At 39.0% G+C, this 18,749-nt stretch overlaps 1 protein-coding gene across 7 annotated transcripts in view; it reads right to left on the bottom strand.

Moving 5' to 3' along the window:
- Positions 1-2,952: 2,952 nt before the first annotated feature.
- Positions 2,953-18,749, bottom strand: part of LOC126996070 (zwei Ig domain protein zig-8-like) — a 231,462-nt gene continuing 215,665 nt past the window's right edge. For 2 of the 7 annotated variants that reach the window (XM_050856140.1, XM_050856139.1), the window contains 2 exons: positions 18,551-18,719; positions 2,953-9,805 (listed from right to left, as the gene is read on the bottom strand). In XM_050856140.1, the coding sequence (XP_050712097.1) occupies positions 9,636-9,805; positions 18,551-18,719 (339 nt within the window). In that variant the 3' untranslated portion in view covers positions 2,953-9,635. The remainder of the gene's footprint in view (positions 9,806-18,550; positions 18,720-18,749) is intronic. The other 5 variants (XR_007750904.1, XR_007750900.1, XR_007750903.1 and 2 more) reach the window with 5 other exon arrangements.

Here is an 18,749-nt window from a genome sequence, read left to right as displayed (position 1 = left end):
CGATTGCCGCGCGCAGGGAGCCTCTTATTGCACTTTTATTATCCAAGAGTCGCAATGCACTACTTTCCGCTGGCCTACTGCTGGAGTTAGTGCCGCGAAGTTGAGATTGTGTTTACGCGTTTGTATTTCAGCGAAGTTGGAGAGGACTCAAATAGCTAAAAAAGGAGAAAGGAGTGAGAGAGTGCGATATTAGCCTTGTGTAGCAGGAAGGAGGAAGAGGAGTAGTAAACAGAGAAGGAGGAAGAGGAGGAGAAACCGTGGATAATACGAAGTAGTAGGAATATGATACTGAATAAAACAACTAAAAAGGGAGAAAGGAGGAAAAGGGAGGGCCATATTAGGTTTGTGTAGCGATAGTATGGAAGAAAAAGAGTAGTAAGCAGAGAAAGAGGAGGCAGAGGAGGCTGGGCGTATAAAAGGAAGTAGAAAGACGAGTAGAGAATAGATAACTGATAAGATAAAGTGATATAAGGGGAGGAGGGAGGAAACGAGAGTGTGATATTAGCCTGCAGCAAAAAGGAAAACGGATTGTGGTAAATAGAGGAGGAGGAAGAGGAGGAAGAGGAGGAAAAGGAGCCAACATGAATGATGAAGTAGAAGGAAGAGGAATGGGAAGATGCAGATAAGGATAAGAAAGAAGAGGAACAGGAAGAGGAGTATAAAGAGGAAAGTGGCGTGAGAAAGAGGAGAATGAATGGGAGAAGTAGGAAGATGCGGATACAGGAAAAGATAAAAAAAGGAAGAAAGGGGAACAGGAAGAAGACAACAAAGAGGAAAATGGCGTGAAGAAGAGGAGAATGAAGATGATAGAAAGTCGTGTGAGGAACAGAAGTCAAAGAAAGATGAGGAAGAGGAAGAGAAAAACAAAGAAAAAAAAGGCAGAGTGAGAGAGAGAAGTAAAAAGGAAGAGAAGCAAGAAAGAGTAAGAAGGAGAAAAAGGAAGGGGAAGAAAAGGAATAGGGGTGAGGAAGAAAGGAAGACAAAAGGAAGAACGAGGAGCAGGAGGAGGAGGAAGGGGAAGAAAAGGAATAGGGGTGAGGAAGAAAGGAAGACAAAAGGAAGAACGAGGAGCAGGAGGAGGAGGAAGGGGAAGAAACGGAATACGATTGCGGAAGAAAGACAAACAACGGGAAGAACGAGGAGCAGGAGGAGGAGGAAGGGGAAGAAAAGGAATAGGGGTGAGGAAGAAAGGAAGACAAAGGGAAGAACGAGGAGCAGAAGGAGGAATAAGGGGAAGAAAAGGAATACGAATGAGGAAGAAAGACAAACAAAGGGAAGAAAGAGGAGCAGGAGGAGGAGGAGGAAGGGGAAGAAAAGGAATAGGAATGAGGAGAGTTAGAAGGAGAAGGAGAAGGAAGAGGAGGAAGAGGACTAGAAAGCGTGACAGTTAGGATATTAGGCTAAATAACATATGTACTTAATTTTACGGCGGAGGGCACACTGCGAACTTTCCGGCAGACAAGGAGAGGAAAACACGAACCACATTAGCGAGGAGGAGGGGAGGAAAATGAGACCGAGGCTGGAGGATGAAGACGGCGGAGAAAATGGAGATGATAGTGGTGATAATGATAAGGATAGTGATGATAATGATACCGTGATGAAAATGTGTCTGGAGAATGAAGATGGCGGAAGAAATGAAGATGATAGAGGGTAATATTGATAATGATAGAGATGATAATGAGAGGTGCCGTTATGAGACCGTGGCTGGAGAGTGAAAATGGCGGAGGAAATGAAGATGATGGTGGTGATAATGATAAGGATAGTGATGATAGTGAGATACCGTGTGATGAAAATGTGTCTCGAGAATGAAGATGGCGGAGGAAATAAAGATGATAGTGGTAATATTGATAGTGATGATAATGAGATACGGTGTGATGATGGTGGTGATAATGATAATGATAGTGATGATAATGAGATACCGTGATAAATGAGTGCCAAGGGAATGGTGAGGGTGAAGAAAGTGATGATGATGATAGTGTTCAAAATGATAATGATAGAGATACAGTGATGATATCGTGGTAGGAGATGGTGAAAACTGAGAAAATAATAATAGTAATAATAATGATAATAATAGTGAAGATAATGAGATCCACCGTGATGAAGGGGTAGCAAATGAAGGGTGATGACGGAGAAAATGAAGATAATAGTTGTAATAATGATAATAAAAGTGAAGATAATGAGATAGACAGTGATGAAGTGGTACCAAAAGAAGGGTGATGACGGAGAAAATGATGATGATGATAATAATGATAGATAAACTAGACACAACACTATCTACAGTACACACGACACAACTTACCTCCTTCTTCACACCCGCCTTCATACTGATTTGTCTGGCCTGCCACGGGATTCGAAGCAAGGGTCAGGCGGTCAGGGCGGGGTGTGTGTCCTTCCGTGCTCTTCTGCCAAGGTCGAGTAAACAGAAAAAAAGAAAAAAAGAAAGTGAAATAAAATAAAGAAATAAGAATGAAATAAATTGAAGATACACACACACTACCAAAATAAAAGTAGGACCATTTGCAGTATTCACGGAGGCAAAATAAAATCGGATAGACTTACTACAATGCTACTACTACTACTACTACTACGACTACTACTACTACTACTACTACTGATAATAATAATAAAGATAATAATTAAGGTAGTAATATACATAATAAAACCATAGAGATAATAATAGTAGTAGTAGTAGTAGTAGTAGTAGTAGTAGTAGTAGTAGTAGTAGTAGTAGTAATAATAATAATAATGGTAATAATAATAGTAATAATAATGATAATAATCGTAATAAAAATAATAATAAAAATAATGACAGTAATGATAAGCTACACGAATAATCATAAATCCAATAGCAATAAAAACCACAGTGCCGCCAATTATATTCATTACACAATTTACATGATAATTAGGGTGACAATTAAAAAGGGGTTTACAGCGAAAACAAACACACACACGCACGCACATACATTTATTTGCACATATCTCTCTAGGCTTATGTACAGAGACGAACCTAACCTTCTTTTTTTTTGTCGTTATCTTAAGTATTTATAAAGTCACATTGTACAAATATAAAACTTGGCTAAACCACAATGCTCGGAACTGAGGGTCATATTTTTATTGTCTTCACTAAGTTATTTTTTTTGTTTTATTTTTATTTTTGGTAACGGTCGAGGATGTCAGGATTCGAACCACTCACTGTGAGACCTCGAACCACTTGACTCAGACTCGCTCACTGATTCGCTTGCACGGGTTCGAAGGAGGAAGAGGAGGAGGAGAAGGAGGAGGAGAAGGAAAAGGAGGAGACTGAGGAGGAGGAGGAGTAGGAAGAAGAGGAGGAGAAGAAGGAAGAAGGAGGAGGAGGAGGAGGAGGAGGAGGAGTAAGAGGAGGAGGATATTGCGTGGGTCTTCATTTCCTTTCTGTTGTGGTTTTTATTTTCTTTATTTTCCTCGTTTTCGTTTCCTGTTTTTCTTCTTCGTCTCGTTTTCTTCTAATTTCCTTTTTTTTTTTTTTAGATCTTATTATCGTTATTTTTTTTTGCTCATGTTCATTGCTGTTATTCTTTTTCTTCTGCTTCGTTATCTTTTTTAACGTTCACAGTTTTTTTTTTTGTACTTGTGTTAATATTAGTAGTTCTTGTTCTTGTTATTTTTTCTCTTCTCTCCGTGTTCAGTTCTCTCGTCATCATCATCGTCATCATCATCATTTCTACCACTATACGCATTCTTCTCTTCCTTCAATTAACTTTCTTTCTCTTATCCACGTGTTTCTTTTCTTCGTATTCTCATTATCATCACCATCATCGTCATTTCCACTACTATCCTCCTCTTCCGTATTTTTCTTCTTCTCGTTCTCCTTTTTTCATTACCAACACTATCATCGTTATTTCTATTGCCATCTTCCTCTTCTTTTATTTCCTTCTTCTCGTTTTCCTTTTCTCATTACCAACGCCATCATCGTCATTTCCTCTACTATCTTCCTCTTCCTTAATTTTTCTTCTTCTCGTTCTCCTTTTTTCATTACCAACACTATCATCGTTATTTCTATTGCCATCTTCCTCTTCCTTTATTTTCTTCTTCTCGTTATTCCTTTCTTTTTACCAACGCCATCATCGTCATTTCCACTACTATCTTCCTCTTCCTTAACATTCCTTCTTCTCGTTATCCCTTTCTCATTACCAACGCCCATCATTCGTCATCATCATCACTCTCCTCCTCTCCTCTTCCTATATTTCCCATTTTCTCATTACATCCCCAGCATCGTCATTTCGAGCACTCCCCTTCTCTCCTCTTCCTGTAATGAACTCCGGACATTCATTAATCATTTGTCTGACCGCTGAACCGTAGCCAAGTGAAGTGAAGCAGTCGTCCAAGTCAGTGTTTCGAAGCTTCATGTCTCACTCACTCACTCATTTACTCATTGTCACTCATTCTCACTCACTCGTATTGTTTCCCACAGTCTCATACATTCGTTCAGTCACTCATCATCTCACTCACACACCCAATCTCACTCACTTACTCACTTATTCATTATCATTCATTCTTGTTCATTCAGTTACTCATTATCTCACTCACTCGCTCACTCTTCAACACAGTCACCCATTTACTCACTCTCATTTCCTCTCTCATCTATGCACTCATTCACTCACCCATTCTCTCACACACAGGCTAGTTACTCATTCTCTCTCACTCACTCACATACTCTTTCACACACTCGCCAAGTCACTATCTCTCAGTCACTCACTCACTCTTTTGCTTTTAACGCTTTTTTTTTTTTTCGTCTCTTTTTCACTCTTCCTATTTTGAGCCCGAGGACAGCAATTACGTGGAAAAACTGGCTTTTAATCTACACACACACACACACACACACACACACACACACAGTTCTCGATAAATGCTTCAAAATTCTTCAAACATGCCATCAATCTGTTTATTTTTTCATTTTTTTCGAAGCTTTCATTCACCATTTGTTTTTCTTCTTTTATCTTTTTTTTTTGTTGTTGTTGTTCCGGATTTATCGTCTCAAGGTCTGTCTGTGTTTGTTTGTTTGTTTTGTTTCTCTACGATTTATCCTTCTTTTTTCTTTTTTGTTTTGTTTTCCTTTTGCATTTTTTTGTAGTTGACTCTACTGGATTTATTTTCATTATTTTCTATTTCTATTTCTCATCTATACTTTATTGCGTTGCCTGTTTTTTTCTTTTTTTTTTTCTCTATCTCGTCACACTCCATCTTTTTTTTTTCTCTTCTAAATTCATTTCATTTTTCCTCCGTCAATATTTTTTCTCTTTATTCACGTCCGCGTTTTTCACTTCCCCTTTACTACACTCTACGTTCTGGTTCTTTTTGTTTTGTCTCTTTTTTCCATTCTAAATTTGTTTGCTTTTTTTTTAAACTGTTGCTCACATTTCAGTTATTTCCTTTACATTTTCCTCTACTCCACTTTACCACCTGGAGGCTTTATCATATTTTTTCCTTTTATTTTCCGGGTCTAATTATTTCAAAGTTTATTTTTATTATTTTTTCCCCTTTTTCTCACATTTCAGTTATTTCCTTCCTATTTTCCTCTACTCCACTTTAAATAATTACCACCTGAGGCTTTATCATATTTTTTCCTTTTATTTTCCGGGTCTAATTATTTCAAAGTTTATTTTTATTATTTTTTTCCCTTTTTTCACATTTCAGTTATTTCCTTCCTATTTTCCTCTACTCCACTTTAAATAATTACCACCTGAGGCTTTATCATATTTTTTCCTTTTATTTGCCTGCTCTAATTATTTCTAAGTTTATTTTTATTAGTTTTTTTCCCTTTTTATCTAATCCACTTAAACTTGACTTCCTCGTTCGTTCTTTCGATATAAACATTTTTCCTGCGTTGACGAAAGTTGGGTCCAAGTTTCTATTAGTTTCCTTGTAATGCCATTAACGCCTTTGTTGCCCACACGCGTCAACACCAACTTTTCAACACCTTTTCAACACCTTTACAAGACCAACTAATTAAATCTCACCTGTCGCTTGTTTACACGAAGACCTTGACACTGGTAAAAGTCTATGTTCTGTTCTTTGTTTATCTTGTATTTAGGGAATAGGTCTGTTTTCCCTTCTCTCACGTGTCAGGGTTTTCTTTCTATTATTTTCTTTTTGTACATCCACCACTCACTAACTCACGGCGTCGCTTCATTACGCTAGAACTTTGTAAAGGGTGAGTCTATGTTCTGGTCTTTGTCTGTCTTTTATCGGGGGAAGAATAGGTCAGTTATTTTTCTTCTTGCATGTGTCAGTATTTACTTTTTCTTTCACTAAATAACTCACACCTTTCAATTGATTAGGCTGAGATTTTTAACAAGTAAGAGTCCATGTCCTGTTCTTTGTCTACCTTTTATCTTGGGAGGAAGAGATCTGTTTTTTCTTCTTGCACGTTTCAACATTCTCTCTCTCTTTCTGTACACACCTTTACACCTTTCGATTGATTAGGGTGATACTTTTAACAGGTAAGAGTCAACGTCCTGTTCTTTGTGTGCCTTTTATCGGGGGAAAAAAGAGATCTGTTTTTTCTTCTTCCACGTTTCAACATTCTTTCTCTCTCTGTACACCAGGCACTCACTAGCTAACTCACACCTGTTGGTTAATTGAAGACTTTGTAACAGGTAGGAGTCTGTGTCCTTCTCTTTGTCAGTATTTTTTTATCGGGGGGAAAAATTTATAAGTTTTCTTCTTCTCTCTTTCTTCTTCTCTTTCTCTCTTTTTCTGTCCTCCTTTTGTACCTTGAGAATTTTTAACGCCACTCACGGACGCACTTACAAACGAGTATCTTCTTAAGAAAGCTTCAATAATTCTTCCTTGTCTTTTTATTTTATTTTATTTTATTTTCATTTTATTTTTTATCAACACGTGTCAAGTTTTCCTCTTTCCCCCTTTCTTTCATTCTCTCCCTTCACATTTTTCTATCACCTCTTACGAACATACTAACAAACGAGTATCAGACACCTTTAATACCTCTTCCTTCTATTTTTTCTTCTCTTTTTCCACGTGTCATGTTTTCCTCTATATTTCATTCTTTCCTTCCGTCCCTTCATATTTTCTATCCTTCTCTCCCTTCACCTTTTCTATCCTTCTCTCCCTTCACCTTTTCTATCCTTCTCTTCCTTCACCTTTTCTATCCTTCTCTCCCTTCACCTTTTCCATCCTTCTCTCCCTTCACATTTTCTATCTTTCTCTCCCTTCACATTTTCCATCATTCTCTCCCTTCTCATTTTCCATCCTTCTCTCCCTTCACATTTTCCATCATTCTCTCCCTCACATTTTCCATCGTTCTCTCCCTTCACGTTTTTCCATCGCCAGCCACGCACGCACAGAGGAGGACCGGGAAAGCGTCAACACCTTTCTTTCCCGCGGTTTTCCGGCGTTATTTTGCACCCTGTTCCCTCCGTACCCATTCTTTTCTCGGCGGCTTTCTCGCTAAAATTCATTTGGCGCAGGTTCGTTCCCACACAAGAAAGGCGGGATAAAGAATAAAAGGATTTCCAGAAGGGGGTAAAGGAATCGTTCGAAATCAAAGCTAAAAACAATTAGAACCTTTGTGAAATGTGACTGGAACCGGGAAATCAGGTCAGGTCAGGGCGTAAAAACTCAATCTTTGGGGGCGGAAACAATAGAGGCTGAAAAATAATACCACCGACACGAGCAAAAATGATAATAACAGTAATAATAACAATTGTAATTCGAGGAGCGTGGTAGCCTCACAATGGAAAGGAAAGGAAGAAAAAAAAAATATTACAGGGTTCATGTTTCGTAAATAATTGCAGACTAACAATTATATATTTTCTTGAGCTTCCTCGTTTTTCAAGACAACACACGGCTGGGATATGATTATGTTGCAGGTGGTGGTGTTGGCGGTGGTGGTGGAGGTGGAGGTGGTGGCGGTGGTGGTGGTGTTGGCGGTGGTGGTGGAGGTGGAGGTGGTGGTGGTGGTGGTGTTGGCGGTGGTGGTGGAGGTGGTGGTGGTGGTGGTGGTAAATAATTATAAGTGTAAAAATACCTGCCTGTCTTGCAATTTTCGTTAGTTAGTTAGTTAATAGTTGTAGTAATAGTAGTAGTAGTAGAATTAGTATTAGTAGTAGTAGAAGTAGTAGAAGTAGTAGTAGTAGTAGTAGTAGTAGCAGAATTAGTATTAGTATTAGTATTAGTAGTAGAAGTAGTAGTAGTAGTAGTAGTAGTAGTAGTAGTAGTGGTTGAGGTGATGTTTTAAAAAAGTGTAGCAGTGACAGCAGTAGTTTTTCAAGTTGTTGTTGTTGTTGTTGTTGTTGTTGTTGTTGTTGTTGTCACGAGGATGGCGATAACTGTGTTTGGTGCGCGGGGCAAACTGATGTACCAATACTAATAATAATGATGAATATGATGATGATGATGAGGGTGAGGGTGAGGGGGAACCGTCCAATCGTGACCATCCGCGTGTCATTACTCAACACAAACAAACAACAAACACTCGACAAACACCGCCGGCAAACGAACACAAACAACACTTATGACGGGAGGCCTCGAATCACAAACACCGCCAGAGGATGAAAACAACAACAACAACAGCAACACAACAACAACAACAACAACACAACAGGAGCAGCGGCAACACAACGTAAGGCGCTCCAACACTCTTTGAACAACTTTTACGGTGTTGAAGCCGACTAAGGAGGATCGGAATACATAATGAGCGCCTCCTCAAACGTAAATACAAAGAAAAAGTATACAATCAGGAATTTAGGCCTATGTTTTACACTCTAAGCGGCGTGGTATGTCATTCTTGTCCTCTCTCTCTCTCTCTCTCTCTCTCTCTCTCTCTCTCTCTCTCTCTCTCTCTCTCTCTCTCTCTCTCTCTCTCTCTCTCTCTCTCTCTCTCTCTCTCTCTCTCTCATTGCCTCTTAAAAATAAAAAAAGAATAAAAACATTGTGCGCGTTAAGTGTATTAAAAACTTTCACGTCGTCGTTGACATAATCATGAAAGTGGCTGTGCTTCTTACATTTATATTTTCATTTTTCACACACACACACACACACACACACACACACACACACACACACACACACACACACACACACGTTATATATAAATAAGAACGGGAGCGTGTCAACTAATCTCCTCATGTGCGTCATTCTAGGTGCTCACGAAGCCTCGACACACACACACACACACACACACACACACACACACACACACACACACACACACACACACACACACACGGCAAAAAACGCACTTCCACTTACATATACGGTACTTAGAATAATTTACGTACATAAAACGACATACATACATACATACATACATGAATATATACATGAGTCTTTAGGGCAGGTAGTGTAATCTGGTGCTAGATATTTACACACACACACACACACACACACACACACACACACACACACACACACACACACACACACACACACACACACACACACACACACACACACACACACACACACACACACACACAAACACACACACGCTAGAATTAACATGAATCAGAATACGAAAGGCATATTTTTACAGCATCTAAATTGACGTTTAAAACACACACACACACACACACACACACACACACACACACACACACACACACACACACACATACTGACACAAGCTTATATATCTAAATCCGGACGAGAGTGGATGTCGAGGGGGGTGAGGTGGGGAGAGGAGAAGGGAGGAGGAGGAGGAGCTGGAAAGGAAGGAGGAGGAGGAGGAGGAGGCAAGGGAGGAAGGGGTGGAGAGAGATTGTTCCTCCGCCATTGTCGTGGACTATGGCTGCCGGCTGGTCACCTGGAGAGAGAGATAAGAACAGGTGTTATTTAGTTACAGGTGACTCAGATAGGCTTCGAGATGATTGGTGTTGTTGTTATTCTTATTTGTCCTGTTGTTGTTGTTGCTGCTGCCGTTGTTGTTGTTGTTATTGTAAGTGGTGTTTGTAGTGGTGTTAGTGATGTGGTAGTGGTGTTAGTAGTATTAGTAGGGGTGATTATAGTAGTGTTAGTAGTGGTAATGGCGTTAGTAGTGGTAATGGCGTTAGTAGTGGTGTTAGTGATGGTGTTAGTGGTGTTAGTAGTATTAGTAGGGGTGATGATAGTGGCATTAATGGTAGTGAGTGATGGTGTTGTTAATGGTATTAGTGGTGTTAGTGGTGATGATGGTGGTGTTAGGGGTAGTGATGATACGATATATTTACGGCTTTGTCTATTATTTCTACTTAAACCTAGGAAACGATTAACTATTTTCATGTTTTATTCAGTTCTGTCATATTTTACCATCCGCGTGTGTGTGTGTGTGTGTGTGTGTGTGTGTGTGTGTGTTTACCTGTTCACATTAATTATCGATATTTTAAGCCCCTTTTCAATGTCTCTCATCCCTTAAGATCAAAGAAGAGGGAGAGATGAAAAGAATTACACAGAGAGAGAGAGAGAGAGAGAGAGAGAGAGAGAGAGAGAGAGAGAGAGAGAGAGAGAGAGAGAGAGAAAATGAAATAAATAGTAGTTCATACATTCGGGCAGTCAGGCAATCATTTATTCTCTGTATGATGAAAATATAGGAATACAGAGCACACACACACACACACACACACACACACACACACACACACACACACACACACACTGCATAATTTTCATGGATATAAAAGGAACGCGACTGATGCTTTATTTTTATTGTTATTGTTGTTGTTGTTGTTGATGATGATTGTTTGTGTTTTCTTTCAAGTTTTCTTTTGGTGCTTTCGTGTTTGATGTCGTTCTAAGATTGCTTTCTATTGTTGATTCTGTCTTTATTCTTATTCTTATTGTTATTATGATTATTATTGTCATCATCACTATCATCATTATGAATCTCTCTCTCTCTCTCTCTCTCTCTCTCTCTCTCTCTCTCTCTCTCTCTCTGCAAAACAAGAACTTAAATAGTCCAAGAAAACAATTCAATAAATTTTGGTTCACTCTTTTTAAAGGCAGAAAGGAGGAGGAACACAAAGCAACAGAAAGGAAGAACAAACAACAGCAGACCTGATGGTTCTTACGAGGCTGTATGTGACAAGCTACACTAACTATCTAATCAAAGGTGGAAGATGAAGGACAGCAAAGGCGAAGGCTCCTCCCCCCCCATCCCTCCAACCAAAGCTGGCAGGAAAGGAAAAAGAACCATAAAAATAACTTGTCGCGAATCTAAACCGCGACAATCAACGACATCACAGGGTAGAGAGTTCCAGCCATTAACAACTCGATTGAAGAAGTGTTTAGCTTCGTACGACGAGAATCTTTTACCACTTATCTTGAGAGAGAGAGAGGAAGAGGGGAGGAGGAGGAGGAGGAGGCGGAGGAAGGAGGTGGCAGAGGAGATAAAGCGTAAAAGAAGTATAGCAGGAGAGTGGAAGAGACATTTGAAATAATTAATGATAAACGGAGATAAAGACGAGAGCAAACTAATATAAACTGACGTGGAAAGTGAGCGAGAGATCGAAGAGATGAAATTATTTAACACCGAAAACAGCAAAAACGCAACATGGAAACAAACAAACAAAAAAACGAAATCCCGAAAGCAACAATACATGAAAAAAAAAAAAAAAACGAAATTACGATAGAAAAAAAAAAACGATAAAAGCGAAACGAAAATGACGAAATAATGTAAATACCGAAAGGAACAGAATATGACTAAAAAAAAAAAAAAAAAAAAAAAAAAAACCACCAGAGCGCTAAATGACAATACACAGCGAAACGTCAACGGCGATATTACTTTAAAAATATCGAGAACAACAACAACAACAACAACAACAACAACACACACACACACACACACACACACACACACACAACATGGCAACTAAAACAACTTAATAAAATAAAATAAAGAAAAATAAAGAAAATAATAAAGAAATAATAGAGAAAACGATAGTAGCGCAACGAAAACCACACACACACAAAAAAGAACGCAAAAAAAAAAAAAGCCTCACAACACGAAAACAAACAAACAAAAATTTAAATAAGAAATAAAAAAAGGAATAAAACAAAGAATAATGAGAAGAAAAACGACGAAATATAACTTTTAACGCGAAAAAAACACTTGCAAACTGTATAAAAAAAAAAACTAAATGCCCCCAAAAATAAAAAAATAAAAATAAAACGAAAACGCATTAACCAACACACACACACACACACACACACACACACACACACACACACACACACACACACACACACACACACACGAAGAAAACGTTTTGAAAGAGGAAAGAAAGACAACCCAAACCGAGAATATTATAAAAAAAAAAAATAACATGAATACGAAACCCGGAAGGAGGAGGAGGATAAAGCAAGAGAGAAAAAGAAGAAAAAAAAGAACAACGTAAGAGGAAAGAGGAAAGAGAAGAGGAGAGAGAAGAGGAAAGAGAGAGAGATATAGAGAGAGAGAGAGAGAGAGAGAGAGAGAGAGAGAGAGAGAGAGAGAGAGAGAGAGAGAGGAGGAGGATCAAGATTAATGTACATAAATGAATACCGGATTGAAGAAACGTTTGATATACAACACACACACACACACACACACACACACACACGCACGAGGGGAGACTAATAAATTCCTGCATCACAACATGTCTTTGCACACTTCTCTTGCAGTTATTTCTTTATTTTTTTACCGAGTTTTTTTTACTGAATATAAAATAAGAAAAATATGGCAAGGATGTTTTTTTTTCTTCAACTCTATACACTTTATAAGAAAAATATGGCAAGGATGTTTTTTTTTCTTCAACTCTATACACTTTACAAGAAAAATATGGCAAGGATGTTTTTTTTCTTCAACTCTATACACTTTACAAGAAAAATATGGCAAGGATGTTTTTTTTCTTCAACTCTATACACTTTATAAGAAAAATATGTCAAGGATGTTTTTTTTCTTCAACTCTATACACTTTACAAGAAAAATATGGCAAGTTTTTTTTTTCTTCAACTCTATACACTTTATAAGAGGAGAGACTGAGATATTAACACACAAATAGATAGACTGATAGATAGATAGATGGTAGTGATAGACATATAGATATAGACAAATAGATACATAAATAAAATGTATATATGACCTGTAATTATGACTGAATAGAGAAATTGACAAATTAATTAAGATATACCTCTATGGATAAAAATTAATAAAGATGATAGACTCACTAACTGTTTGACAAGTAAGTGACTCATTGACGTTTATTCTTTTTTTTTTATATATTCCTCTCACTTCATTTTCATTCGCGTATGATGGGCAGCTGATAAACAAAACTAAACTAGGCCCTGTCATTTATGCAGACCTGGGAACCCCTTTTTACGACCTCTTTCCTTTTTCCCCGCGAGCCTAAGGGAGGAGGGATGACAGATGAAGCCGCCGCTGTTGTTTGGGTTGACAGGACGCAGTCAGCTGGTCTATAGATCCGAGTTGCTGAGCCGCGGGTTTTGGGCTATTGGGGAACGAGGGGGTTCGGGCGGCTTCGGGCGGGAGTGACTCAACCGCGTCCGAAAATCAAAGCAGTTTCCATTCGTAGTCTCCGCCCGCCCTATTCAGGCTTTTGGCACCGTTTGAAGCCTTTTCCGCTGCGTGTGTCGTACTGGGCGTGTATAGACGAGTAATGGGCGGTCCGTAAAGGGTGTAGGTTAGGGGAAATAGGTGAATGGTGCAGGTAACAGGAAGTAGGTGAATGGAGTGAAGGTGAGAGAGAGGTGAGTAAGGAAAGGGGGATAAAGTGATAAATGGGTATACAGTTACAGGTAGACGAGCATACAGGTAAATAAATAGATAGATAAATACAAATACAGAAAAGTAGAGTAATAAAAAAAGGAAGGTGAAAGGAGTGTAGGTACGAAAGAGGTGAGTAAAGGAATGATGATAAATTGATAAACAGTACTAGATAGACAAGCAAATAGGTAAACAAAGATAGATAAATACATAAACATAGAAAAATGAGAAAAAGAGAAGAGGATAAAAAGAGGATAAAAATAGGATAAAAAGATAAACAGATAGATAAGCGAATAGATAAACCAATAAATAAATAAATACAAAAAGGCAGAAAAAGAGATTAATAAATATGATAGAGAGAGAGAGAGAGAGAGAGAGAGAGAGAGAGATGCAGGAACGTTCTAGTATAGCTAATCACCCCATGATCGATAGACAGAGCCCGATAGATAGATAGACAGCTAGGATGACAGATAGCGGCGGCGGCGATGGGTACGCAGACCAGTTCATTAATTGCTAGGTCGCTGCGTGGCGCCAGGGGTCGAACTATTTGGAGGCTCGTGAATAAATTGATGGGGCTTCGGCTGAATGACTGGATGAGTGTCTGATAAATTGATGGACACGACAATTATGATGACGCGATAGGGAGATGGATGATAGATAGGAGGTCACAGGTATAGACAGGTAGGTAATGAGAGAGGTAAATAGATGATAGTGTCTCTTAACATATAGATAGATGGATATGGAGATTGATGACAGATAGAGGGTAGATAATGTGATAGGTAAATAGATGATAGTTTCTCTTAACATACAGACAGATGGATATTGAGGTAGATGACATATAGAGGTTTGATAATGCTAGATACGTGGTCATAGGAATAGGTTGGTAGATAACGAGGTAGATAGATAATACAGGTAAGTAGTTACGAAGTCTTTCTCTCAGTATATAGATAGATAAATGAATGGACAGGGAAATAGATGTTACAGATATGATATACGTTGTCACAGGTATAGACAGGTAGATAATGAGTTAGGTAGATGGAGGTAGATACAGGTAAGTACTTAGTTAGTCTTTCTCGATATATAGATAGATAGATGCATAGAAAGAGTGATATAAAGAGAAACACTAGCTTAGAAATTATAAACGGTAGATAATGAGATAGGTAGACAGATAAAACACAGGTAGATAGTTAAGTAGTCTTTCTCTCAAAATATAGATAAATAGAAAGATAGGGTGATAAATGTTAGATTAGTCTCGATACATAGAGAGATAAATGTAGATTGATATCGAAAAATGGGTGCTTATATGTATAGGTATAATAGATAATAAGATAAGGTAAAGTAAGGTAGATAGATAAAACACCTGGCAGGTATAGTCCGTTTCATTCCGTCTGTCCACTCGCGAACGTAGATGTGGCACCTGCGGATTGTTAGTTCGTGATTGCGTGAAGATCAACTTTATATTTTCAGTGATGTATTTCAATGTTCGTGTAAAAAAAAAAAAAAAAAAAAAAAAAAAAAACTGAAGCCTTTTTATATGAACCGCAAACGTGCCGATTTACATCGATAATCTACCACACAAGCACACGAAAGAACAATTTGTATATCAAATAGCAGTCTGATCATACTCGAACGATTCATAGCCTTTCAGGTCCCCATATTTCATCTCATTCTGGTACATAAAGTGACTCTGACTCTTGAAGTGTCTATACACAAGAAATTTTGATGAGTTGCATGTAAACAGCATGGGTTAACCTAATATTCTAAATAGCCTAGCATTGCATTTCAGCAGTTATTATTTACTGTAATACAGTTTCATGTTATTTCGATTAATAATAATTATTTACATGCAGTAAATTATTAGGCTATCCTTCACATGCGCTTGCGGAGCCAGATGTCTTTTAATATACCTGAAATGAGCTATCAATCAATGAATTTAAAAAAAACACAGATCGTTCGAGTATGATGTGACTATGTTATTTGATACAAGTTTGTGTTTTCGTGTGCTTGTATGTCAGATTATCGATGCAAATGACTGAGTTGTTTTTTGTACACATAAATATTCAAATATATTATTGAAAAATAAGCTTGAATGTCTATCACAACAGTTGATTTTCACGTATTCACGAACCAGAAATGCGCAGGTGCCACAGCCATGGAAATTCCCGCTTTGTTGGTGGACAGACGGAATGAAACAAACTATAGCTTGGCGGCCTCTCCCAATATATGTATAAATAAAAAGATGGGTAGAAAGACTAGTAGAGAAAATAGGTGGTTAGTTAGATGAATAAATATTGAAACAGTTACAAGGGGATATGATAGGTAGATAATGAGATAGATAGATAGATAATACAGAGATAGATAATTGGTTAGTTTCTCTCTCTCAACATATACATAGATAGAAAGGATATGAATAGAATGAATAAAATAGGAATAAAATAGCGATATAAAGTGATAGAAAGATTGATATACAGAAAGAAATATGGCACCCAGACTGATGAATATAGAAGCAATTACAGTAGATAGATACAGATACACAAATAAATAAAAAAAATAAAAAATTTAGACTAGTGAATAAAATGAGGTTAATAAATATGACAGACAGATTAATAAGCGTATGAGTTGCTGTCTATCTTATCTGCCTGTCTATCTATCTAAATGTCTGTCTATCTGAATGTCTGTCTATCTAAATGTCTGTCTATCTGAATGTCTGTCTATCTGAATGTCTGTCTATCTGAATGTCTGTCTATCTAAATGTCTGTCTATCTGAATGTCTGTCTATCTCAATGTTTGTCTATCTGAATGTCTGTCTATCTGAGTGTCTGTCTATCTGAATGTCTGTCTATCTGAATGTCTGTCTATCTGAATGTCTGTCTATCTGAATGTCTGTCTATCTGAATGTCTGTCTATCTAAATGTCTGTCTATCTGAATGTCTATCTATCTAAATGTCTGTCTATCTAAATGTCTGTCTATCTAAATGTCTGTCTATCTGAATGTCTATCTATCTAAATGTCTGTCTATCTAAATATCTGTCTATCTGAATGTCTATCTATCTAAATGTCTGTCTATCTGAATGTCTGTCTATCTGAATGTCTATCTATTTGAATGTCTGTCTATTTGAATGTCTGTCTATCTAAATGTCTGTCTATCTGAATGTCTGTCTATCTAAATGTCTGTCTATCTAAATGTCTGCCTATCTGAATGTCTGTCTATCTGAATGTCTGTCTATCTGAATGTCTGTCTATCTAAATGTCTGTCTATCTAAATGTCTGTCTATTTGAATGTCTGTCTATCTGAATGTCTGTCTATCTGAATGTCTGTCTATCTGAATGTCTGTCTATCTGAATGTCTGTCTATCTGAATGTCTGTCTATCTGAATGTCTGTCTATCTAAATGTCTGTCTATCTGAATGTCTGTCTATCTGAATGTCTGTCTATCTGAATGTCTGTCTATCTGAATGTCTGTCTATCTGAATGTCTGTCTATCTGAATGTCTGTCTATCTGAATGTCTGTCTATCTAAATGTCTGCCTATCTGAATGTCTGTCTATCTGAATGTATGTCTATCTGAATGTCTGTCTATCTGAATGTCTGTCTATCTAAATGTCTGTCTATCTGAATGTCTGTCTATCTGAATGTCTGTCTATCTGAATGTCTGTCTATCTGAATGTCTGTCTATCTGAATGTCTGTCTATCTGAATGTCTGTCTATCTGAATGTCTGTCTATCTGAATGTCTGTCTATCTAAATGTCTGTCTATCTGAATGTCTGTCTATCTGAATGTCTGTCTATCTAAATGTCTGTCTATCTGAATGTCTGTCTATCTGAATGTACCGTCTTTCTACTATAATTGGCTGTATTTCGAGAGGCCGATAACTGATTAAAATATGGTAATGGAAATATACGACAGCGATGAACCGAAGCAACACGTGAATGAGAGGAAATGGGAGGAATGGAATAACTAATGGAAGGGAAATGGGAGAGAGAGGAGACCAAACAAAGACTAATGGAATGTGTGTGTGTGTGTGTGCGTGTGTGTGTGTGTGTGTGTGTGTGTGTGTGTGTGTGTGACAGGCAGGTAGGCGGGAAAAAATGTGAAAGCAAATGTCTGGTTACGAGTGTTGGAAATGCGAAATGCAACAGGAAATTATTGAGATAGACAGACGGACAGACAGACAGATAGACAGGCAGATGGAATGACACAAATAACTAGATAAATGGATAGATAGATAGACAGATAGATACGCCACCTAAAAATACAACACCAGGTCCAGTATATCCCTACCACGTCCCCTCCTCCACCTCACTCTCCACCTCCCACTCCACCTAAAAAAAAAAAGAAGCTCAGTATATCCACCCCCACAACCCACCTGACCCCCCCCCCCTTCAACCCCCTCTCGTCACGCCTCCTCGCTAATGCCCCCTTTCTCCACGCCTCCCCTTCCCATGCCCCCCTCTCAAACGCCCACACCCCTTTCCACGGCCCCCTTCTCCACGCCTCCCCTTCCCATGCCCCCCTCTCAAACGCCCACACCCCTTCCCACGACCCCCTTCTCCACGCCTCCCCTTCCCTTGCCCCCCTCTCAAACGCCCACACCCCTTTCCACGACCCCCTTCTCCACGCCTCCCCTTCCCATGCCCCCCTCTCAAACGCGCCCACCCCTTTCCACGACCCCCTTCTACATGCCTTCCCCTCCCTACACCTCCCTCCCCAACGCTAGAAAACGCTCCCACCCCTTGCCACGGCTCCCTTACACATGCCTTCCACTCTCTACGCCTCCCCCCCCAACGCCCTCCTCACCACGCCCCCCACCTACCGGCTATAACATGGACGTTGACGCTGCGGGGCTTGGAGTTGGCGGGCTCACAGGTGTAGCGGCCGGAGTGGCGGGGGCGCGCGTCCTGGACCAGCAGCCGTGAGGTCGTCTCAGCGCCGCGCTCTGTTGAGACCTCCACCCCGCCGCGCGTGCGTTCGTAGCTCACCAACTGTACGGAAGGGCACAAAGGAAGGGCGTG

Source organism: Eriocheir sinensis, chromosome 9, assembly GCF_024679095.1.
Source record: "Eriocheir sinensis breed Jianghai 21 chromosome 9, ASM2467909v1, whole genome shotgun sequence".
NCBI lineage: Eukaryota > Metazoa > Arthropoda > Malacostraca > Decapoda > Varunidae > Eriocheir > Eriocheir sinensis.
Note: the sequence above shows the minus strand (reverse complement) of the source record. Positions and strands in the feature narration are given on the sequence as shown.